Source organism: Fukomys damarensis, unplaced genomic scaffold (assembly GCF_012274545.1).
Source record: "Fukomys damarensis isolate Sample0158 unplaced genomic scaffold, DMR_v1.0_HiC HiC_scaffold_15, whole genome shotgun sequence".
Lineage (NCBI taxonomy): Eukaryota > Metazoa > Chordata > Mammalia > Rodentia > Bathyergidae > Fukomys > Fukomys damarensis.
Genome location: NW_022900927.1, coordinates 28,386,015 through 28,411,777, shown reverse-complemented (window position 1 = coordinate 28,411,777; position 25,763 = coordinate 28,386,015). Strand labels below are relative to the sequence as shown.

Sequence of the window (25,763 nt, the reverse complement as noted above, 5' to 3'; positions counted from 1 at the left end):
CCCCCCGCTTCTCATTGCCTGGCTGGCAGATGGCCTTGTTCTCAGAATAAACCAGGATGAGACCCGGATACTAAAACCATGCAGAATCTTATTATTTGTGACTGACATTATTAGGGATGTGCTCAGAACCGTATTTTAACACGGCTATGGGGAGCTGCCAGGTCCTGTTGAAACCACCCGACGCTTTTGTACTTCTGCTGACTGCTGTTGCTTTTTTTTTTTGCAACCTGAAAATTGGTAGGAAACAAAGACTGACCCTGGAGTTGCATCATGTGTGAGATGTTCAGATCAAATTACAACCGTTCTAGGCAGGATAATTTTTTTTTGTTGCAATTCTTTCCAGTTGAATCAGTCTCATTTCACACATATCTCTATTCCTTCTCTGCTTTCACCCTTCCCTTGCAACAAAAAGGAGCAAATAAAATCTCAAATCTTACACATTGGATCTGTTCTTTGATTTAGGGATAAGGTCTAGTTTAAATGTAATATTTAAGCAGGCATGGCACAGAATACAGTAACTCAGACCTATTAAGTAGAATGTTTTCATGAAAGGTATCTGGACCCTTGATTTAGCAAATAAATTAATTATGTTAATTGAATCTTCTAAGTGATCCTTACTTGAAAGCAACAATACTACATGGATGTGTTTTGCTAGTAAATTATCCTAGACTTATGTCTTGAAGTTCATTGACAGCTAAAATAGGAAAATATTCCAAATAAGTTGCTGCCTAACAAAGCAGTGGGCAGTTTTCATGATTTCACTGATTTGTGAAAAAAATGCACAAAACTTAAGGGTTTTTAAAAAATGTGTATGCATTTTTATTTTTTACCTAGAGTGTAAAAAGCTTAAGCTAGTTTGAAAGATTGAGGGCTTAAAGGAAAAGGCAGTAAATCCAATGGTAAATATATCTTTATTGACTTCATTTATCATGTTTAATCTAATAGTAAAAGAACCACCCAGATGGTCCTTTTAATGTTCCTTTCAGTACTAAGAATTTGTGAAACATCTTTTAAAGAGGAGTAGGTGGTGTATGTAGAAAAAATAAATGTGCTATTTTGGCTTCTAGGGAGGAGAGGAGGGAAGCAATTATTTTTAGAATCTGTTCTAGTTGCACACAGTTTTATAAGAAATAGAAGAATGTTTTTAATGTCAGTGAATCCTTCAGGGGATGAAGTCTGCAGAAACACATCTTTCAAATCCTCATGATTTCAGAGTATGCGTGTAATTAATGTGTACATGTGTGTACACACATGTATATTCCCTCATGAATGTAGGAGGTGATGAGGCATGCACATATTAGCCAAGTTACTTGGATAAAAAGTAGTTACACTTTAGTCCACTTTTTATGAGAAAGTAATGGCTAATATAGCATTCCTCACTCAGAGGGAGCTACAGTGGGAATGAAAAAAAGAGACAGAACAATGAAATCAATTAGAAAAAAACATTGACCCATACTGTTAATATAATTGTGGGAGATTAACTGAGTAAACTGACTGGAATGTTCCCCCGAACAGGAGCAGCAAGTATGCACGATCCTCTAGCAGAATATTTTGGTGCGCCACACTCTACCTTGACTTTTTTCCCTGATGACTAAATGCTTATAAAATTAGATTTTCTTGTGTTAGAAAACATGATTAATAATACCTTTACCTACAATACAAAATAATATGTTTGCCTGGGCCTCAGGAGAATCCTTTGCCACAAGCAGCATTTTTACATGGCCTTCATCTACTGTAGAATTTTTCTCCTTTTGGATTGCACTAATGATTCTCTCAAGCCCTTACAACATCATTCCCGTTCTAGTCCATATACTGCATATGACGAGCATTTGGGTACTCAAAGAATTTTTAATAAAAATTGTCTTTCATATTGACTTTAGCTAGTCAAACAAATATTGATCCTGATGGTGAAAAGATAATTTATTCCTAGAGAAGTTCCTTCCAGTCTATTAAAAATCATAATTTGTATGTGGACTTGGTTATACCATTTTATACATTGATTATATATGAAAGTTACATGTACCATAATATCAGCTTTGAGTTATGTAAGTAAAAAATTTTAACAGATCTACCCACCGTGGAGTTTATGGGTAGGATTTTTGTTTTTTGTTTTTTATATTTTAATGCTTACACACCAAAATATTGATATCTTGATTTTTTTCTGATCTTTTTTATTTTCTCAAGGAAATTTTTACCACCCAACTTTCAGCCCCCGTCCTTCCCTTTACCCTCCAACCTCCAACATCTCTGTGTAGGGTCTGATAGCCATTCATTTACTCTTGTCTGTTCACTGCATTTAATTGAAGCAAGGTCTCCTTCATCATTATGTTGGTGAGCCATTTGTCCAGTAAACATTTCATTTGTGGATTATGGACTTCACTTCTCCTAGTAAAGCAAAAGGAAGGTGGTAGTGAGGTATTTGGGAAACCCTAGAATTTTTTAGTATGTTTCTTGTCTATTTAATGGACATTTCTTAAACTCCCATTTACTTGGCCCAGTGTGGGTGTTGAGGGTCTAAAGGAGCAAGAAAAGTCACTGCTCTTAGTTGTGAACTGTCCAGGATGTGGGAAGAGTGTACATGGGCTGGTTACATCCCCAGCACATGCCGCCTAATATAATACAACGATTCTGTAAGAAAAGCCAGCTAAGTAAATGTGAAAACATCTAAGTAAATGTGAAACATCTACTGTAGTCCTGTGAACGTTGTCCTCATGCTTGACCCTTTTGCACCTCTGATGCTGCTGTCTTCCCCCTTATTAAAGTTCCTTTTTGTTTGCCCTTGAGCTACCACATCCCCCACACACATACATCCTTACTCCCTCCCCATGATTCCCCAGATCCTCCCTCCCTTTACCCAGTCCACTCCCACTATGTTAGTTTCTCCTTAGTCTGGTCTTTGTGTGTTTTCTCTCCTTACTCTTTAGCCAGTGTACTACCTCCAGTCCTCTACTGTCTCCTCAATTGAGACTCTTCTGTTTGTAGTTTCCCACTGGTGACTTGTCTGTCTTCATATCTTTGGCCCTTTCCTCATAGCAGTTGCTGTTAGAATCTTGGGTTACTGGAACATGCCCCCCCATTCTGTGAGGAGTCTGGATGAAGAAGCTATTACTTTGTGAGATTCCAAAACACAAAAAAGTGCCCAGCTCTTAATCCACTAACTGCACCATCAGATACCAAACCGTGTTCTCCCTCCCATTGCCCCAACAAGATTAGATAACTTTTAGCTTTGATGTTCAGTATATCTTTCTCATCTTTTTTGAGATACTTTTCTGAGCACACAGAACTCTTGCTTCTGTTGCTAACAGTTTCACCAAGGCATCTTGTCTTATTGGTGAACATCTGTCAATATAAGTCTGTTGGGTCTGTTTCTGATTTTCTTGGGGATGCCTCACTAGGTGGCAGCTAACAACAGTCTTTGGAGGAGAAAAACCAGGTTGCAGTCCAGTCTTTAATCAAGTCAGGGCTATCTACTCATCTTCTGTGCATCTGAACAGTGAAGTTAATGATAATCCCGAGCATGCAATGAGATTCTGTAATAAAATGCCCAGCACACTGCTCAATGTAGAGAAAAAGTTCCACGAACATTGGCTGTTATCATTATAAATGTGTTACTTTGTGAGATTCCAAAACACAATTATTATGAATTAGTGGCTGTTGGAAGAGGAAAAGTCAGATCAGAGTTCAGAAGTTAGGTGTTTGATCTATAAGTCATGGATCGACTCCTGCCTCTGTTGAATACAGTTCTTTAAGATGCCTCTTTTATCTAGCTATAAAAGAAACTATTTATTCAAGGCTTTGGAGTTTAAAAGATTGGTCAGATCCAAGTACTTGGCATCCTCAGATTCTTTATTCTGTTTTCCACAAGGCAGCTCAGGCAGTCTATACAAAGACTGTTTTCTATGAACTATGATAGTTATTGAATGTGATTTGCATTTTATTGTTCTTGTTTTTTGTCTGTGTTTGTTGTCCTTTTTTCTTTAATCTTTAATCCCGTCTCTGGTCTGCAGATGGTCTATTACAGGGCAGTTTTATGCATTGTCCTCTTCAGAAATGCTCATTAGGTGGTAGGAGAACAAGTACTGAGGACTTTCCTGTCTGTTCTTGAAGTGTGTCCAGATTTGTAGGACTTTGTTCAAGGACTGAGCCTTCGATACAAGTTCCTACACAACCCAGCACTAACTTTCTTGTCTTCTCCAGGACCTACAAATAGAACGCGAGAGGAGTTCATATAATATATCCGGTGGCTGCACAGCCCTCATTGTGGTGTGCCTTTTGGGGAAGCTGTATGTGGCAAATGCTGGGGACAGCAGGTAAGCAAATTAGTTGTCTGGTTCTTACTTATTTCTACCGCTTTCTGGTAATTTTTATCTTTCCGTTAAAATTAAAAGGTTGGAAATAATTTTGCTTAAGATTTGTTAAGAAATACAAGTCTTCTGTGTTCTAGTGCAAAAGCACTTAAGAACAGTCAGATTGGTCAAGGCAGACTTGTTCAGAGTAGTAGTTCACACGTATACCTGTAGTTGCTCTAAATCCCTGATATTCAATTTTATTTATTTATTTTTGGCTTCAGAACCTGTTTTTCAGTGAAAACTTAGCAAAGGCAGAATATGTGAGAGTAATATGGGGGAGGCAAAGGATTTGGATGCAGTGGACATTTGAAGAGGAGCCTGGCAGGACTCGCCAGCTGGCTGCACTTGCCCACAGTGACTTTGCAGTGTCCCCTCCCAGGAGCCTGGAAGTTTCTCCTTTTATGCGTCAGCTCTTAGAAGCTGCAGTCTCACCTCTTCTGAGTTCAACTCAAGGGAGCTGTGGCCGAGAGATCATGATTAACCCTTGCTTTATCCAGCAATGCCAGGGAATAAGATAAACTTGTATTTTAATTTTATTTTAAATAATGATACTTCTTCACTTTTGATGTTTTAAACACTTACAAAATTACAAAATTTATGGGAAACGTTCTGGTGTATTATACTGTTCTCTGCCTCTTTAGTAATGAAATAGCTGACTGTATACCATAGCCTTTTCCTGAAGACTTAACTCTGTATTCTGAAAGCAACAAAAGTACTGGACTTCAAATATCATGGCCTCAGAGAAAGAGCAGTTTTCCAATTAGGGCTATGGTTTTGGGATTCTCTCCTTATCAGTTTATCTTGTTGCTGGCTGTCTCTGTAGCCTGGAAAATCAGTGCCCTTGAGATAGTCAAGAAATTCACCCCAATCTTACTTCCATTGACAAAGCAAGTGACCAAGGCCTGAGTGTCTCTGTTTTTCTTAGTGAAGTATCCTTTCTCAGTCTCATCCACTGAAGACCCCAGAGGACAAAAGGGAGTGAACATCAAAGGCAGCAGCTTTGGGGATTTAAAGATGAATGTTTTAGAAGATCCATTTATTTCAAAAGTACATGTGGATTTTCCATTTTATATTTAACATGTCTTGGATTTCAGTGTAAAATTTTGCACAGTAAATGGAAGTATGCATAAAATGCTATATTTATCTCCTAGCCTCTATCCTCTGTATTCACTCAGGATGCTGGCAGGAGCAGGCTCCAACCCAGCTGCATCAACAGTGAATGAAGAAGGAAAAAGGAACTGGCCAGGAGAGTAGAATCCTCCAGGAAGCGTTGGCCACCCTGGGCCTGCAGGGACCAGGGAGGAAATGCCATGGCAGAGTCTCAGGAGAATGGCAGCTACTAATGAGAGGTCACTGGGTAGGAGTTACAGGAGAGAGTGAAGAAGTACTCTGTTCTCTTTTCACCTCTCAGCTGCCTATTTCAGGCCAGAGCTTCCTTTTGGTTGAGCTTGGCTTGAAGCAGGCTGACAGGGATCCCTGGGAGAGTTGTCCGTTGAGTTCAGCCCACCGGGTACAGATACAGACCAAGACTCCATCTTCATGATGGGGTCAGTGGACTGTAACCAGCACATCTCCTTTCCTTCCTTGCCTACCCCACAGTTTAGCACCTTCTAGGCAGGAATGGGCAGCTTTTTAAATACACACCAAGAAGCAGACTGGCCTTTTGTTCAGTTTTGGATCAGGTGCTTTTTGGGTGACAGATGAGCATCTGAGGTAATTCCTTTCTGTTTTGATTGAACAGACTGGAAGGATGATTTTTCTGTCACATTCACACCTGCTCCTATGGTCTTTAAAGTGAGGTGCTTTCCTAGCCCATGTAGGGACTAAGCAAGTAACTGTGTCTGCTCTTTGTACAACTGGCAGGCTCGTCCCTCACCCCCAGGAGAGGAACCTCTCACCAGATGACCTCAGACTTAGAAGTTAACTCAAATTCTATGCCCAGAATATCTTGGTGTTAGATTATCTATCCTTCCTCAAGACTCAACTACTACAATGTCTTTTCTTAATTTAAAACATAGTTTTTCCTTCAATGTTCCAAGCCACTTAACAGAGCCAGTTACCTAGCCAGGACATCTACATCCCAGAAGCTCCAGTCCTCCATCCAGTGTCAAATGCTCATCTTCTGGGTTCTTGCTCTTTGCCCCACCCCCACCCCTACCCCATCAATTTCCAGACCTTGATTTCCTCATCTGTACAGATGGTGTTACTGGACTAGATAACTTCTAAAAATTCTGGCATTCTGAAGATTATCTTACACAAACATGTTTGAGAAAGTAACGTAATACCATTAATGTTGATCTTTATATATATATATATCTCTTTTATAACTTGAGCTAATTTTTGAAATTTTAGTTTAACTGAACTCCTTGTTTTTCTAAATGTCCATAAAAATATGTTTTTCCTTCCTTCCTCCCTTTTTTCTTTCTTTTACAGTGCTAGAAATCATATTCAGGGCATCACACATGCTAGGCAAGTGCTGTACTACTGCAGTACCCTCAGGCCTACATTAATTTCTAATAATTTACTGCTAGATAGATAGACTGATTTTTCAGACAGGGGCCCCATAAATTGCCAAAGCAGGAATAAAACTTGTCATCCTCTTGCCCTTCAGCCTTTCTAGTGTTGGGATTATGTGTGTGTGCCACCATTCCTGTCTTCTAGTAATTTTGAAAGCAAATGCATTTTCCTTTAATAAAGCTGTAAGGCACAAAATAAAAATTATCCTTTGGTTAAACAGTAACTCTAAAATCTAGTAAGTTTAAATGTATTTGTAGTATTCAGGTCCTAGTATCCAGATACAAATTCAGGACTTTGTAGCCATTTGGATGGGTTTTCTATTCATATATAGATCATATAAAAAACTAAGGATAATATGAATTGGTATTTATATGTTCTGTCCAAAAGATTATGTGGGACACTTAAATCTTCAGGTTGCCATTTGCAGTTGTTTTATAATCAATGGATAGTTGATACTATATGATAGAATCATTGCAATGTTATGCACTTAATCGTGTAGGTACAGTGGTACCTTAGTTCATGAACACTTTTGTGTATGGACAACTTGGTTCACAAACTGAAGCTTTTGGGAAAATTTTGCTTTCCTTTGTGAACTCTGCATTGGGTGACAGACAGTACCGTGGCCATCTTTCCTTCATGAACAGGGGCACAGCCATCTTTTCCAGAATAGTGGAAAAAAATAAGTTTGTAAACCGAGGTACCACAGTATTTGAGTTTATAAAACTGTGTAGTTATTCCCAAGAAAGAAGAACTAAGTGAACTTTTTCCTATCTATGAAATGTATGCCTGTTATCACTTGTGGACAAGCAGTCAGTAATCCAAAAGCTCGGTTTAAACAAATGTTTAGAGCTGACAGGAGATTCTGGCAGTAGGGCTCTGATTAATTAAGTACTAATGTTTCTTTTTTATTGCTAGATTTTTAGCTGTCATGCATTTACTTTAAATCTTGACAGTTTTGAGAGTGAAAATAAATCTTTGTTCTGTGTTTCCTACCCCATAATTATTTATGCTCAGTGAGAGAGAAGCTTTGTGCTGGTTCGGTGCAAAAGCCACTGGTAGTCGATAACATTCTCCAAGCCACTTGGCTGTGTTTCATCTGATTGACCATGAGGCATATGTGTAGTCAAGAGTTGTCTTCAAGAAATATTGCTGATGCTGTTTGTGGCTCACCAATGTTTGAGTCACTGGCCATCCTCGATATAGGTTGGTCCTCAGTGACGTGTGTGACATTCAGTGGTCTGATCTGCAGCTGGGGACAGACTTCTTTTTTCTGGTCAACCAAGCTAACCAGCCAAAAAGACACGTGCAGTAGCTGCATGACACTCACAGGTTGCTTTGTTTTTTCAAGGCAAAGGCAGCCAACTCAACACCTAGGGCTCTTAGGGACTAACAAAGAAGCAGATGGTGGATGGATTTTCACTTCCAGCAAAAATGAACCAGTAGCATGCAAATGTCATGCAAAGCGGTATGCAAACTATCACCGTTGTGTTTGAGTCATCAGCTCTGTAGGGCTGTGTGTGTTCTTCAGTTGAGGAAGAAGGTACTGTACTCCATATGAACAAATGATTTCATTTTATTTCTAGAGAACTAAGGCACCGAGGAAGCAAAGCTATTATTACCACTGCCATTATTACCACTTATTTCAAATGCTGTCTAAAAGTTTGGTACGTGAGATGAGCTGAAAATTATATAAGATTTGTTAAATTCTTAATTTCCCCCTTGCCAGAATTACAGTAACAGCAACAGTAAGACAGCTAATAAGTGCTAAGCACATTGTAAATACTGTAACAGAAGATCGTATTTAATTCTCTCAATATAGTGAGAAGGAGGCAGTGTTAATATCACATAAATACAGTTTACAAAAAATATTTGAAGGTGAAGTGATTTGCCTGTGGTCCCCAGTACTAAGGAGCAAGACTGCCATCCAGGCCAGGGCTCAGTCAAAACATCTTGTCCTCCGTGTCTGTACCCTATCCTGGGATCTCCCATCCATGCCAGAACTCACAGGGCTTATTGTTTTTCTCATTTTAACATTGCCAAAGCAAGAATTTCTAATTAACATTTTCCTTCCTTTTTATTTGTACGTAAAATAACAGCATGCCTTATTTGTTAGTGGTATTTTAGATTTCACCTAAAATGGATTATGGGTGTAAGTGAGTACATTTAGAGGTTATTTTAAATGCATTGCAGTCGTCAGGCTAATTAGCTCTGAGTGATCCAGCTCATTCATTTGTGATAGAAGAAAAGTTATTTTCTCAAAATCAGGGCTTCTGTGGCCTTCCAGGTATCCCAAAGTTTTGAGCCCCTTTTAAGTGTAGTTGCCATTTTGATGAGTTGATTGAAAATAGATCGAGCATCTCCTGGATTAGTATTCTATAAATAGTTACTGCCAAGATGTCAGGCTCTATTTTATTATGTTTATGATTTATTTGTAAGCAAGTGTGTCACAGTCCTTTTCAAAACGAGCCCACAGACTCCTGAGAACACAACGTTATCATCTGCTTAAAGTCCTCCTAGAAAAGGTGGGGAGGTCAAATGTGCTCATAAATTAGCTCTTTACAAGTATTCCCGGCATTGTTTAAATGAAGCCTGAGAGTCCAGCGAGGATGAATTTCTTTCATTTCTCTTTCACTCATTTTAGTTTCTGGAATTGCCACATTTAAGTGAAAGCTTTTTATACTAGGTCAGAGGTGAATTCCTATGGCAAGTCTGAATTTTCTTGAGGATAGCAGTTGGGTATTAAACAAGACTTACATTTCCAAATTCAAAACCAATTACACATCTGTGGTGTCTTCTCTCAGGCTTTTCTCCCTTTGCTGATGTAAAAGGATAATGAAACATTATGTAACTGCCTCCATCCCATGGGAATGTAAAGAACTATTCATTCCTTTTCATGTTCACAAATTTCATCAGTGACCAGTACAGAATCTTCCCGAAGCTTCTCTCTCGCTTATAAGTGGGTTACCTACCTACACCAGCCAGTTGGCTGCCTCTTTGATGGTAGCCTTCCTCCAAGTTCAGAATATGTTTGATCTTCTTCCATTGACTACATTAAATTCAATGCACTTCTCGTTTTCTTTAACATCTCTCACTTTCTTTGAAAAATAGCATACAGAAGAACCAAGATTAACCACTATTCTCTACTATGAAAGTTGAGTTACGGTTTCTACCTTTTCTGCACACCCTTCCCTCCAGGTCTTTTTTGTGTGTCTTTTACATATTCTCTTGGCTATGCCTATATCCTGGAGAAAGGATTCACAGAGAGAAAATAGTATTATCAAATGATCACAGATAAATGCAGAAATAGACAGAGAGACTAGTTCACGGCTCTAAACAATTTTTTTTTTTTTTTTCTTACCAGGGGTCAAACTCAGGACCTTGCCCCTTTGTGAGGCAGGCAGCAGAACCACTGAGCTGAATCCCCAACCCAACCTTCAATGTCAAGCCAGTCACTATACAGAGAGTACCTAGAGCCCCCTACCCCTACCCCGTATTTCCTCCCTTTGGATATTTTTTCACCTCTCCCTGATCCCCATCACTCTAATTTTATGGCCCTCAAAAAAGTGTCCTCAAATTAGCAACAGCACCCCGAGACTTGTTTAGAAAAGCAAATTCTATGTCTCTGTCCCAGACCTATGAAATCAGAAACTTGGAGGTGGTGACAGCGGTATGGGGAGACAGAAATCTGTGTTGTAGTAAGTCCTCTGGGTAATTGTAATCCATGCTCAGGTTGAAGGATCACTTTTCTAAAGTCTTCCCTGGGGCATCTGAGAGAGTCATGAAGGTACCACTGTACCCTCAGTTTTTAAATTATGGCTGTTCCTGGTCTAAAGGCTGAAGAATCAGACTCCGCCAATACCGTGAGGCAGATTCAGCCACCCATGCTGCAGTCAGGCAGTACGTGCAAGAGAGCTACCAAAGCCCTTGTTCCTTCTCCCACTCCAACAAGCTGCTGCTGTGGTCAAGGGGCCTTGCCTTCCTCCGTTCTGTGACTGAATCTCTTTTTTGCCAGCCTAATTTAGAACATGGGTCTTGTTCATCTGAAAAGTGGGAGATAGTGTAAGAATTCTGGCATGGTCCAGCTCCTCTCTCAGCCTGCACTTGCTGCTCAGTGGATCTGAGGCCCCCATTGCCCCTAACACTGGGCCATGCTTCCCTTTTCTGGCATGGGTGAGACATGCCATGTCTCTTAGTGGGCCAATGGGGAAGAACAGTTGTGGCCCCAGTTTCACCTAAAATTGTGCTTTTAACGCCTTGCCTTTTCTCTTAACCCACTGGGAAGCTGAGCTGGGAAGTCTCCTGGAGTTTGTTTTTGAAATGTAGTATTTGCACTTAGAAATGTTGGCATGTAGTTGTTGTCAGGCTCATGACCTTTTCTATCCCTTGTTGCAAGGTTAGGGTAGAACAGTGGGTTAATGTCAGGCGGGAGATTTCTAGTGGAGAACTCCAAAGATCTGCCCTTTGCCCACTCCATTCTTCATCAAGCCATGGCACCAAATTTCCAGATGATGTGAAATCAAGCAAGATGAACGAGCAAAATTCAAAAAGACCTCAGTGCTTGAGAAGGGAAACTAAACCTAACCAGATGAAGCTTAATCACAGTGAAGATAAAGTATAACTCCTGTTGAAAGGAAAAAATAATGTAACAGCATGGGAGAGATAGCTTTTCAATGGCTCACTTTTTTAAAAAAACGTATTTAAACAAATAGTAAATTCAGTGTGGTCAGTATTGTGAGGTAGACACCAGAAACCAATGCAATCATGGCTGTGATGTTTGAGATATAAGTCAAACCTAGCTACTGTTTTTTAATTGGCTTACTTTGTTTCAAGCACTCTTTCCAGTTTCAAGGGCTTTAATGAATAACCTCATTAATTCTCATGCCAAGCCTTTTGGGGGGAGGTACTATTATTTCATTTGACCCATGAAGGCCCTTTCTAGGTGACAGAATTTAATGTGCATGAATGAAGAGTGAAATTGTTCTCCATAGTGAGATTTGGAACCATTTTTAAAGGAACAGGGAAGCTCAGACCAACTAGAATGTTTTTCAGTTGTGTGAAAAAGGTAACTCCAGTTGATGTAAAAGAGATCTTTGAGTGTGTGTCAGATAAAGGAGAAAGCAATAAGGTTTGCTGTCCAGGTGCCCACGGTGACAGTGACAGTACAGAAAGTAGGGTAGTAATAAGAGCAGGGACTCACGCTACCTGAGTTGAGTCATGGCTCTGCCACTTTTTATTGTGTGGGACCCTGGGCTAGTCTCATGTTTTTAATACCTCAGTTTTGTCAGCTATAAAAAGGAGAGGAATGATGACAGTGCTCACTTCCCAAGTGAGGGTTAGCTGAACAGATTCATAGCAAGCTCCTAGCATGGGTCAGGGCCACACAGTGGCTGCTCAGTTTGGGTCACCAATGGACATTAAGAAGAGAATTAATGTGAGGTTCAATTATTCATTAATTGTACCTTTATTCATGTTTGATACATGTTTTCCTATTGTTCTGATAAATTTAAAACGTATTCATATGGATGTCACTATCATTTCTAAAGCCATCTGTTACCTCTTTTGTTACTTTAGTTTTGTCACCATTAGTTTTAGCAGAGATGTAGAGAATTCAGGTTAAGATTGTCAAAAAATGTGAAGAGTCATCTCATCCACTTTCATCTTGGAAAAGAACCCATGTAAATAATGAAAAAGCCTCCAAGTGAACAGCATACCAAATATTTGTCTTTAAAAAGTTCCTCACAGAAAACACATTTCATGCTAAAGAAGATGATATTCACTAGGTAGGGTATGACTATATTAATGCTTTAACAGCTTTTAATTCTTGAAAATAAATTGTTATCATTATGTTGTAGAGATTTTTAAATAATGTATGAGTTCAGCTTAGTAGTTAAGTTTCTTATCTACTTTCAAAATAGTTTTTTCTTGTTTTTTATTTGAGTTCATATCCTTTTGTAATATCCTTAATAGAGTTGAAATACCTATTAAGAATAGATCATTTATATGTATGCCTTAATCCATCTAAAGTTTATGATAAATTTGCATAGTTCACTGTGCATTTACCTGTAGCCCCAGCATGAAAATAAAATATAAGCTGAATAAAGTGACATGGTGGGACAAGATTCAACAAATATTTCATGCCAGCTGTCAGTTGGACATCTGCTGCAATGCCCTGGGAAACTACTGTGAATAAGGCCAACACAGTCCCGTCTTTATACACTGACGGCCCAAGGAGACAGGCATGCAAGCATACATTTATAATGCAGTGTCGTGGCCAAATGTAGGTATTTAGGGACACAAAGCACTGGACTTCAGTGAACTGAGACTGCATTGGATTAAAGGGGGAAAACTCTAACACACATGTAATTTCGCGCTGTCCTTCAAACTAGCAGTGCCAATACACTGCATCAACTAGATTGCCTCACAAGTCTGATCCCATTGTAATAGGATTCATCAACAAACCCCTTTGCTCTGTTATTTCACAATATCATCTTGATTGTAAATAGTGCACATGTCACTTGAGTATGGTTGTCACTTGAGGTCCCATTTTAATGAGACCATACTTATTTTTGTAAAATGTAGCCTTCATTGAGCCATTGTGACAGGTTAGGTAGATTGTCAACTTGATTGGTTTGGGAGCCACCCTGTGGATCAGTAAAGTGCATTCCTGGGTTTGTCTGGGTGGGCTACGGAGGCATGACCTTGGGTACAATATGTGGTCCCTGCCCCCTTCCTCTCTCGTGCTGTTTCCATGCTCAACTTCCTGATCACCATGAACTAAGTAGCTTTGCACCACCATGCCCTTTTCCTAGATGTTCCTAGCTTGTAGCCTGCTTACCGTAGACTGAATTTTCTGAAGTCATAAGCCAAATTAAACCTCTCTTCCATTAAATTGTGGGTGTCAGGTATCTTATCCCACAGTGGGAAAATTGACCAGCACAAAAAATCGGTATCAGAGAAGTAAGGTAGTTGCTGTGACTGTACCTGACCATGTGGTTCTGGCCTTTGCAACTGGTTTGAGGGAGGAGTTTGAAAATGTTTGGAGAATTGGGCTGGAGAAAGTCTAGACGTTTATAAGTAGAACTTGATAGTAACTCCAGTTGAAGTTCGGAAGACCAGAATAAAGATAGGAATGTGGACAGTAAAGGTCATGATGTTTTAGTTGGGAACAAGGATTGTACTGAAAATTGGATTAGGGGCCATATATGTTCTTTGCTGTATTTACATTCTGGCAGAGAATGTGTCTACATTTTTCCCATGCCCTAAAAGTTTTTGTGAGGCTGAATTTAAAGATGGCACACTAATTGATCTGGTGGAGAAAATTTCAAGGCAGCCTAATATTCAGACTGTGACAGGTATTTCTGGTTACTCTCAGGCAGATGTATAATGAAAATCAAGAGCAGAAATCAGAGCTGAAGTATTTAAATGACTCAATTTTGGCCTAAAAAGAACTACTGATAATGTTGAAGCCAAAGCAGATATTGTTGCTGAAAAGACCAATGCCATTAAAAATACATCAGTTAGGGCTGGGGATTTAGCTCACTGGTGCCACTTTCTGCCTTACAAGCGCAAGGTCCTGAGTTTAATCCCTGGTCCTAAAAAGAAAAAAAAAAATGGTTACTTTGAACAGGAACAAGAATAAAGGTATCTATTTTAGGAATCAGGAAGCCCCCCCCCACCTACTGCAGACTCAAAGTTACAATGATGTAATCCTTTCATTTGAGAAGAGAGTCCCTAAGCCTCCAATCAAGAAGGGCTGAATGGCTGCCTAGAGACTTTGTTCCCCAGAATTCATTTCTCTGTGCTCAGCTATCCAGGTACTCAGAGGTTGTACTGCTCTGATCCAGAGGGGCCCAGCTACTGCTTACAGTGACCTTGGCATCATTCACCTAATGCTAGTTTTACCAGCACATAGAATATAAGGGTTGGAGGGTTTTCCACACAGATTTCAGAGGAAGGTCTGGAAAGCCAGACAGTATGCCCCTCAGAGGGAGACAGGGTGTCTCTAAAGCTATTGAAATATAGCTGAAGGGGCAGTGGTGACTTTACGAAGTTGGAGATCCAGAATATGAGGCATCTGCTAGGGGAAGCTTCAGGCAGCAAGCAGAACCAGCCCATGAGAGAGTCTGTGTTGGCTGCAAGCAGCAAAACCATAGGGGTGGAACTGCCCAAGCCCTTTGGAACCACAGATGCCAGACCCAGAGCTCCTGAATTCATGTGTACACTTCTGGGTTTAAGTCTTGCTTTGTCCTGTTCTTTTCTGTTTTCTCTTCTTCCCTTTTGGAATGGGAATGTTTATCTTGTGGCATTATTTCTGGGGAATATGTAACTTGCCTTTTGGATTTTACAGAGATTCACACCTAAGTCTTTGCCTTGAGTCTCAGAGGAGACTTTGATTTAGACCTTTGAACATTTCTGTGACTTGAGGAGGGCATTAATATGTTTTCAGTTATATGTGGCATCGTTACATAATGTTAGGCAGAATTATTTCTTTGTGTTTATTTGGAAAGTGTTTAAGATATTTAAGATATATTTGAGCATCATGTTAATAAGGGGTGGAATATGACAGTTAAGCTAGATTGTCAATTTAATTGGCTTTGGAACCATCCGAGTAATTAATAAAGCATACTTCCGGGAGTATCTTTGTAGGTCATGGAGGTGTAGCTTTAGGGTCTATATCTGATCCTGACCCCTTCTTCTCTGGCACTGCTTCTCTGGTCTGCTTCTGGACCACCTTAAACTAAGCATTGCTCTGCCATGTCATTCCTGCCTGTGCTGTGCTTGCCTTGGAGCCAGAATGCCAAATTAAACTTACCCTTCATTTAGTAGTGTATGTCAGGTAGTTTATCTACCAGTGGAAAAGCTGATGACTACAGAAATCATCAGTAGCAAGTGATATATGAATGTCTTTCTTTTTTCATGGCAAAGTGTTAATATTCACTGAATTGTCCTTACTGTTATACAGTGTGTAGATGATTAGTTTGCTCTGCGAAGTTAACAGGACAACATTGCATTAAGCCTTCAACTTTGTCCTTACTTGTACAGTGGACCCTCGATGACTGACTTGACATATGAACAACTTGGATTACTACTGGAATTTTAGTTTTAACTTACAACCACAGTTTTGAGTTACTACACAAATCCTGGCTGCTTGTGTTTCCAGATGGTCTCAGATACAGATTTAACCCTTAAAGAGTTCTGGAAGGAACATTACAACATCCTTTCCTGCATGAGGTTGAGAAATCCTAGGCCAATATCTCTTTAAAGGCTCTGAGATCTGCCTGTATACAGTAGAGAGACCTTGGAAGCTTGTAGAGGAGCCTGAGCCTTCCTTTGACCAACTTGAGTTATAACCAGCCCTTACAAACAAATTGCGTTTGTAAGCCAAGGGTTTAACTCAGTGATGGAGCACTTGCCCAAGAGTATGGTACATGGTCCATTCATTCCTTTATTCATTCACCAAATGTGTGCTTGTCTTATTCCAGGCACTATCATAGGCATGGGGAATGTAGCTATGAACAAAAACCCTTATAGACTAGTTTGGAATGATAAACAGCAAGGCACAGGAGGAAAATGTTGGCTATGCTTAATGGTGATGATTCCTAAAGAGAAAATAGGACAAGCAACTTAGAAGTCAGGGTGGAGTGCAGCTTCAGATGGTGCAGGGAAGGAAGGCTTCACCCAGGGGGGATGATTGAATAAAGATTGGAAGGAGAATGAGGCATGAGCCTAGCAGATGTCTTGGGTGACAGCCTTCTGGCAGATGAAGTAGCAGAGGCTTTGAACCAGAAATGGTCCTTTTATAGTTGAGGAGAGTAAAATGGACCAAGTAAAGAGAGTGGTACCAGAGGACGTGCAGGCATAATAAGCTTAATTGAATTCCAAAAATATTTGCATGTCTGTTGTGTGCCAGGCACTGTTCTGGGAACTAGAGGCAATTAATAATGAAGATAAAAACCTTTTCTTTCATAGTGTGGGAGGAGGGGGAACTTAAAATAAATAAAACGTATAATTCCTATAAATCATTAAACATTTCATGATAATTGGATGTACTTGAAATGTTTATGCAAATACCTTCCTGTTGTATGAAAGCACTTGATAAATCTTAGGTATTAATAGTGATTAGCAATATATTACTACTGTTACTACTACAAATAATAAAGTTTACAACTTTAATATTGTTCAGTTTATAGTAAAATATAATGTAAGATAAAATAAGTTTTGTATTACAAAATAGATGGCTTAGAAATGAAAAGGCTATGTGAGCTTTTTGGTCAATGTAAAATTGTGTGTAATGAACTTTTCAAATTGCGTTCTCAGCTCTTTCAGGACTGTAGTGTGGAATGTGCTTTATCTTAGCCAGTATTGCTGCCAAATATTAGCAGTAGACCCTAGCATTGTATTCTCATCAGACTGGTGGACAGCTTTCTGAGTTCAAATTGGCATATATCGTAGGGTCCTGCATGGATGCACGAGTGTGTGTGTGAGTCCCCAAGGTTTACTGTGAAAATTTACTTGCTTTGGGATACACTGGGCAGCCTGTAATATTCTCTCTTTAGTGAATGTTTTTTTTACCTAGTGTTTTGGCATGCACTGTTTGTCTCTAAGTAACACAGAGCAAGTCTTTTTTCAGCAAAGCCCTTTAAAAGCCTCCAGGCTTTTGGGCATTCGAAAAACACTTAGGTTTTGTTTTGAGGATTTTTTTTTTTTTTTTGTCTTTTCTTTTTTCCTTTTTCTTTCCAAGACTTAGCTAAGAAGTCAAGGTCAGCACTTCTGGGGAACTCAGCTGTACAAGAAGCCCACAGTCTGGCTGCTAGTCCCAGAGCCTACCGTGACCCTCTGTGCTGGCCTCCTTTTGGCCCCCCAGCTCTTGAACACTTGCTTTTCTCTTTCAATGGCATCCCTAGCAATAAAGGGGCTTTTGGAATTGCAGAGTGGAAACTTTCCTGTCCTGGGCCACCAGGGCTGCCTGCAGATTTGGATGTAAGCAGTTTTCACGTCATTCTATCTCACCACTTGCTTTTCACTCCTGTTTTTCTTCTTTTTTGTGTGTCAGTTTTTGTATAGCTGTTCGTTTTTTTTTTTTTATTCTCCTGCCTCTCTCAATCATGTCAGTCATGTTCTTTGTGATTTTGAGCTGGAAAGTCATAATCGCCCCCAATATTTTAAGGACACATAGTCTTTTTCCAACTAGACTGTTGCATTTCTCAGTGGTAATGAGTCATCCAAAAAATGGCCAGATTCTGTTACATACTTCCCAGATTCTTTATGTAAAGAAAAATTGTAAAGCAAAGGCCAGTATACAAAACAGATAAGAGCACAGTTATGCAGTGGTTAACAGCATAGATAATAGAGACGGGCAAGCTGGATTTAAATCCTGGCCTCCTCCACTTAGCAGAGTGCTGTATGACCTTAAACAAAATACTTAACCTCTTTATACCTTCCTTATTAGTAGAATGAGGATAATGGAGACCTTATCTAAAGGAAGTGTAATGGGAGGATTAAATGATTTAGAGGTGTAAAACGCTAAGCACATTTCCTGGCTTACAGTAAATAGTCAATAGTGTTTATTACTACAGTAGTAGTAATTATCATTAGTAGCATTTTTCGCCCCATCAACAAACCCTTAGAGTTTTTTGTGGAGTTGATAAAAGCAATTGTTAGCACTATTCGCTCAGTGCCATCCTTAACATGTATTACTTTTGTTCATAAGAGACATCGAATTAAATGTCTAAAAATCCCAACAAACATCTTAATACTGTTTTCTAAGATGAGTACTTAATTATATAGCTTGTGAGCTGTCTTTCCAGCAGGCTGAGTTGTTTGTAAGTTTTGTTGGTGACCGGCTCCTCTCTCCTTGGGGACCAACACCTTGCACACATGTTGTTGTGTCAGGCCACTTCTGCGTGTCACAGCTCTCATGCGTCTGCTTAAAAGACTGAAATGTGTTCCTTGCTTTTCCAAACATAGACTTTATAGGCAGCCTCTTTATTGCAAACGCTGGGGTCTGATGGCCCAGGCCTCTCGCGGTGACAGTACCACACGAGGAAGCATTAGGCCCTGCCCTTCTGCAGGAGCACTATTCTTTCTGCAACAGATGTGTAATTACTTTGTGGTAGGTGTTAATTTTGTTTTCGCTGTATTGCCAGCAGGCAGTCTTCTGGTTGAGCCAACGTTTCCATAAGAATTCTGAGGCTCACTGCACAGAGAATGTCCAGCAGTGCTTGGAAGAGAAGAATTGCATTTGTGGGTTTTCCTATCAGCATATAATGCGTGTACATGGGTACATGAAAATGTGCAGTGAGCTGTGCAAAATAAATATATCCCAAGGTAGGCCTAAGACAAATCAGGCAACGGGTTGAAAGAGCCAAACAAGTCCCATCTATCTTCTGTATTATTTAGTATTTCACAGAATTGGACCTTGCTATATTTAGCTTCAGGGATATACTGATTTCTTCCGTAGTGCACTTAGTCCCACTTCCATAAAACAGTCCTGCATTTTCTCTGCCCCAATGTCGTTATCTGTGTCTTTTCCCTGCCTCCTCCCCCTTTGCCTGCATACCTGCCCAGAGTTCTCACAGCTTGCTGATTCCCTTCACATCCAGGATTCTCCCTGTTCCGTGACTCTCGTGACAGGCCTGGTTCTGTCCCTGCCACTTCCTGTAGTACACCGTGCTTCCCCACCTTGCATGTCTTCCTCTATGGTGGAGCTAACTAGCTGCTCTCCGGTCTTTCTTTCTCCTCCTCTTGGGCATTGAGGACTCCACTGACCAGCTTTCTCTGTCGTTAAGCTGTGGCTACACAGCTCAGGTGCAACCAGGGAGGGGTGGGCAGAAGTGAAGCATGACCCACAAAAACCTCTTACACACTGTGATGGTTTGAACTCTGTCCCCCAACAAGGTATGTTTAAGTCCCAAACCCCCCTACCTGGGAATGTGATCTTATTTGAAAATGAGATCTTTGAAACATAAGTTAAAATGAGGCCAACAGGGAAAATATATCTTTTGCGAATGAGAAAGGGACCAAGAGATGGAAAGGGGGAGAGAAGGACATAGGGGAAGTAAAAAAGAATTAAGACATGTTATGTGCATGTACCAACTCTCCACAATAAATATAAATGTCCTGCAAACATGTACCAATAAAAATAAAAACAAAAAAATAAGGCCATATTGGTTAGTCGCTGAATCCAGTGACAGGAGCCTATGAGAAGGCCATCCCATGTAGAAACAAGGAGATACAAGAAAGACAAACAGATGAAGTTGAGGGTAGAGATGACAGTTAAGCCAACACCACAAGTCAAGGAACACCAAGGAGTCTACAACCACTAAAACCTAGGAAAATGTGATGAAGGGTTGATTATTCCCCGGCACCCTCAGAGGACGGCAATCACCCTGACGCTTTGGTTTCAGATTTCTAGACTCCAAAACTACCAACAGATTTCTGCTGTTTGGGCACCAAGTTTATGGTAGTTTGTCACACTGATCCTAGGAACATATTTGCCCCTTCTACCAATGAGAAGTTGACAAATGTTACGGCTTGTATCTAGATGTCCCCCCAAAACCTATGCCCTCAGAGGTGGAGCTTTTTGAAAGTGGCTGGATCTAGGGTGTGTGAACTTGGATGAAGGGTGTATAATCACTAAATCAGTCCACTGATTGGTTTGGCATAATTATAGGTGTGGTTAATGGGAAGTCCCATTCTAGGTGCGGGTGGAGAAGGCTTGTAGCTGGATGGGATAAAAGGAGATGGGATAAGGTAGGCTTGTTTGTTTGTTGCCTTTTGCCTGCCATTCCATGAACTGTGTTTCCTCTGTGATGTCCCTCTGCCATGTTACTTTAGCTTCCATAGGATTTGGTCATTCCACTTCCCCTGAACCCCAGAGCCTAACCAACTTTGCCAGCCACATGAGTCTCCATTACAAAAGGTGCCAAGAGAGAGCTCTGGGAAATGTGTCACTGTATTTGTTCAAGGATCCTATAGAGCAACCTGTTCATTTTATCTCACAGTCTTCTTTTTCTAAAATGCAACAAAGGAGCCCTCTCTGTAGGGAAAGGTAGGAAGTTGAGAGCAGAGTAGTAGTTATTTTTTCAGTTTGGATGCTGGATTGTGTCAGCCGATCCTGTATGTGTCTGTGTTGCCTGTTAGGAAGCCCTTGTGATTCCCTTCTTGTAAATGGAAAGGCTTCTTGGAACATGTTTTTTGCATTAACTTAATTTCTAGTTTCCTTTGATCTTTCTAGTTTTATTTTCCACATATATTTATTTTTATTTTATCCTATATGCATTTATGTAATCTCTCTTTAAATCCCTTCTTGAACTTGATATATTATACATAAATAAAATGCCCTATAAAACACACTTAAAATGTCCAGAGCTAAAGCAATTTTATTTTCCCAGGTGATGCCCTTTGCTGCTTTTCCAACTTCGTTCTAAAGTGCCACTAATCACTTAAAAAATCTAGGATAATTTCCTAACATCCTTTCTTCCTCCCCCTTTCCCCACTTCATCTGTCACAAACTCCTGCCATAACCAGCCGCACCTTTCATAGAATCCATGTTAGAGCCCCACCTTAGTGCCCTACATGGGTTGTCCCTTTGCTGACACCTCCCATTCGCTCCCTGAGACCACTAAAATGCAAGGCTGTACCACTTCCTGTTCAGAGACCTTCAGTGACCTATTTCCAGAGTCAAGGCCATACTCTTTATCCTCTTTTACCTTCTGTCCTTCTTTCCTTTTTTTTTTATTTTTCTTCACTGTTGGGGCCTCAACCCAAAGCCTTCATACTACATCCCAGCCCTTTTTTGTTTCCTTTTTTGTTTTGAGGCAGGATCTTGCTAAATTGGCCAGGCTAGGCTCAAACTTGTAGTCCTCCTACCTCTGCCTCCCAAAGTGCTAGGATTACAGGCATGCACCTTCATGCCTGGCCCTTCTGAAACACTGCTGACCAGACCATGTCCCGACACCTCCCAAACTAACCTGCCCTTAGAAAATGCTTCCACTTCCGGGCTGCGCACCTCCCTCCTCCTCTGTCAAGCACAGCCTTAAGTGTCTACTAGAGAATTGAATTTAAGTGTCACTTCTTCCTTGAGGCAGTTTGTGTCTCCTCCATCCTATCCCATCTGAGACAAATACCTGCTCACTGTGCCAGGGGCCCTGGCTCTGCCTTCCCTGTGTTACTGCTTCACTTTCACACTGCAGCATAATTGGGTCTCTCCCTTACTCCTCTCTCCCCCTTTCTCTCTCTCCCACTTGTCTCTCTCCCTGCCTCCCTCACTCTGTCTTCCTTTATCTCTCTGTTCCTAATAGGCCAGAGCTCATTTGTAGTAGGAATCAAATCTCATCTTTATATCCCCTCAAAGCTCTTCCAGAAGCAGGCTCAACTCTGCTTAGGCCCTTGAAAAAAATAGCCTATGAATAGTATCACTGAAAACCACAGCAATGTTGATCCCATTGCAGTCTTGTCCTGTTTTTACAGGAGCCTGGGAAACTAGATGCCCTTAGTCCAGGGACAATGACAGAAGTGGCCAATTATAGGGAAACACCTCCTCCACTGTTCCCAGCTCTTCTAGGCATTTAATTAACATACCCCCCGCCCAGTGTGACACAGGCCTTGTCAATTCTGCCTCCAAATTACACCTCGAGTAGAGCACTTCTAATCTCCATCGTACCACACTGTTGGTCAAGCACAGACACATCTCTCACTAAATGCCAACAAAGGCTGTGGTTTTCCTCCTTCAGCTCTGTCCTGACTCAATCCAGTTTCCACACACAAGATTAACCTTTGAAAAAATTAAACCCTCTGCTCAGAGTCCTTCAGAGCTGTTGAACTCATCTGAACTTTTTTGCTTTTCATTTTTTGTAGTGCTGGGAATTGAAACAGGGCCTCATGCATGCTAGGCGAGCATTCTACCACTGAGCCATGTCACCAGCCCAGACTCACCTGAGCTCTAAACCTTCCAGCTTCTCCCACTAGGTCCTTTCCCATCTTTCCAGCCTCCCCTAGCCTGTGTGTCCTTCCTCACTGAGCCAGGCATGTAGGACTTCGTCTAGCTCCCTGGACACACCGTGCGGTGTTCGTCTGAGCAGATGCTTCTTCCTGAACTGCCCCGCGCCATCTTTTTCCTCAACCAGTGCTTTCGGCCCCCAACTTCCATTACCAAAACATTCCCCCACCTCCATGGATGGACCATGACTCCTCCCAAGGTTGTGGATACCACACAGCAGAAACTGTTGTCTCTGGTTCCCTCCCCAGTCCCAGTGCCTAGCACAGTGCCTGGCACAAATTAGTACTTAAAGATTGTTTGCCCAAAGAAAGAACAGAAGGGGAAGGAAGAGAGATCTTAGAAGTCCTTAATTTTACCAGGAAAAGTGTGATATTACTGGGACACTCATTACACTCAAGTCACATGGATTTAATTTGAATTCAGTTTTTATGCTTAAAAATTTCAAGCTGCTTTGGAGGCTGAGCCTTCCATGTGCATAGAATGTTTTTGTTCAATATAGCTATTACCCAGCATTTGAGACAGATTTGCTTCAGATTGGTGGTTTGGCTCTGTCCAGCATTTGTGGCCATCATCTTCACTTGCTAATTTAGGGCATATCTAGATTTCCAGTGCACATTTCCCCTGTCAGCAATGTAGGACATAAGCCAGGGGACTTCACTGTCCCCAGACAGTGCCTCTCCACATGTTGGCTCAAGCGTGAGTGATCTCTCTGGGTGCGTGTGTTCTTTCTTTTCTTCTGGGTCACTCCCATTTGTTCTCATTTCACTATTTTTGTCCCTGATAATTGTCTGGATGGAAATTCACCAGAGTTCAACATTTTTAGTATTGCAGAAGTAATACTACTTGCCTGCTGGGGATGCATTCCAAGACTCCCTAGTGGGTGCCTAAAATCACGGAGAATACTGAGCCCTATAGATACTTGGTTTTCCTTGTTATACCTTCCTGTGATAAAGTTTAATTTATAAATTAGTTACAGTAAGAGGACTACAACATTAATAAAATCACATATAGCAGTGTACTGTAATAAAAGTTATCTAAAATAATTTTGCATTTGTGGAATTTCCCAGTTGGCTCTTTTAGACCACGATTGACTGCAGGTAACCAAAACCACATATAAAGAGACTACTGTATTATATTTTACAATGCAGAAGAGAGAGTGGTCCACACTGGCCTGGGACAGAAACCCAGTGCAGGCCAGAGAGAAGATGGCAACTAGAGTGAAGCAGGAATTCTGACCTCCCTGGGAGGTTGTTAAAATGCATCAGTAGGTGTCCCCTGTCTCCTAACAGTGGTTGTCCCCAAACTTTCCTAAAGGTTCAGAAACAACATGCATGGAGGTAAGAAGTAACCATCTACAACAAACAGGAGGAAGCACAGTGTAGTGAAGAAAGAACCCTCGGTGAAAGTTAATGCACAGGTTTCCGTGGCAAAAATGTTGACCTTTCCTGATACTGGTTTCTTCATCTGAAATGAAATGGTCAGACTTTTAAGATTTCTAAACTCAAATTCCATGAAGAAATGGCATTTACCACATCTCTGCCTTATGCACCTCTAGTAAATGTTTAATGATCTGCAGTAAGTTTTGGAGTCACATTAGTGATTTCAAGCTTTCTGTGTCTGACAAGGGTTCTCTCTAATTACCTGCTGAGAGAGAAGGCACTGGGAAGAAATGAGCCGAGAACTGGCAAGAGGCTGTGGCAGTTCGGTTTTATTTTCACCTGCTTTCTCAGGTAGTCAACAGTTTCATAGCTGAAAAGAACCACCCCCACATGCAAATCAGATGATCTGAAATCAGAGTTGCTCCTCCGGACACTGTTCCCACTCATGCCCAATTTTCCAGCCTAGGTAAGTGCTTATCCCTGGGCAGGTGCTGACTTACTTGATCTTCATTGCATACCTTGCAGTAGGTGGCTATGTATGATGGAGGAGGAAGCTAAGTCTTCCAGGGGTTCAAACAGCCCAAGATTACAGGTGACAAGTGAAGAAGCTGGCACTGAACCCTGGTCTACCTGACTTCACCCAGTCAGCTCTCAGTGCAGCTAGACAAACAGTTCCCATGATGGATTCATAGGAGGGATCTCTTGGTTGTTCTGGGAGGTGGTGCATATTGGGCCTAGATAAAACAATTATGTAAAGCAAATTAGAACAATAGAGATGCCCCACACTCTGAGCCAGATTGAGTCAGTTTATTAAGCCAGGAGCTGAGGGGGACTAGTGCCCGAAAAGTTCTTTCAGCAACAGAAAGCAGTTTGATTTCTCCTTTTAAATCATTCTTTCAGTTGGGGAGTGCTCAGGGGAGAGCAAGCAGAATCTTACAGAAGCAGAACCATGCCAGGTTAGTGGTGGGGTGGGGCACAAGGAAGTTTCACACACTAGGTTAGCTATAAAACATCCTGCAGCTGCAGCAAGTTTTCTGCCAAGCAGGATATGGGTTGTGGGTGCTTTGTCCAAACACAAGCACTTTTTTTAAGCACAGGAACAAGCTGGCATTGAGGAACAACATGGAGGTGGCTTGGTTATCTCAACCTGCTTCTTGGTTCTGCTTGTTGATTTCAGACATATCACTTAATGACTCTAAGATGATTCCTCATATGCAGAGTAAGGATAATTATTGCCCTCCTGGGTTGTTAAAGACAAATTAGACAAACCCAGTACAGGTTTCTTATCTGATATTAAAACAAAACACACAAAATTCTAATTCCTTTCCCTTTAAAAATAGGAAGGAGTGATCCTGCAAGATTCAAGTTCAGTTATTTCCTCCAGGGTTTTGTGCCAGCCTCACCCCTCTTGGTCATCAGTGTGTTCTTCCTTATCTCTGCCAGGTGTTGACCTGTTTCTGAATCTCATTTCGTTACACATGTAGCTCTGAACCTCCAAGGGTGTCTACAGTTGAATGA

At 40.9% G+C, this 25,763-nt stretch overlaps 1 protein-coding gene across 1 annotated transcript in view; it reads left to right on the top strand.

The window, feature by feature from the left end:
* The window catches only part of Ppm1h (protein phosphatase, Mg2+/Mn2+ dependent 1H), a gene marked incomplete at its 5' end in the record, with an annotated part of 171,135 nt that overhangs the window by 29,726 nt on the left and 115,646 nt on the right, over positions 1–25,763 (top strand). The window contains one exon of the mRNA XM_010644822.2: positions 4,198–4,310. Within this exon, the coding sequence (XP_010643124.1) occupies positions 4,198–4,310 (113 nt within the window). The remainder of the gene's footprint in view (positions 1–4,197; positions 4,311–25,763) is intronic.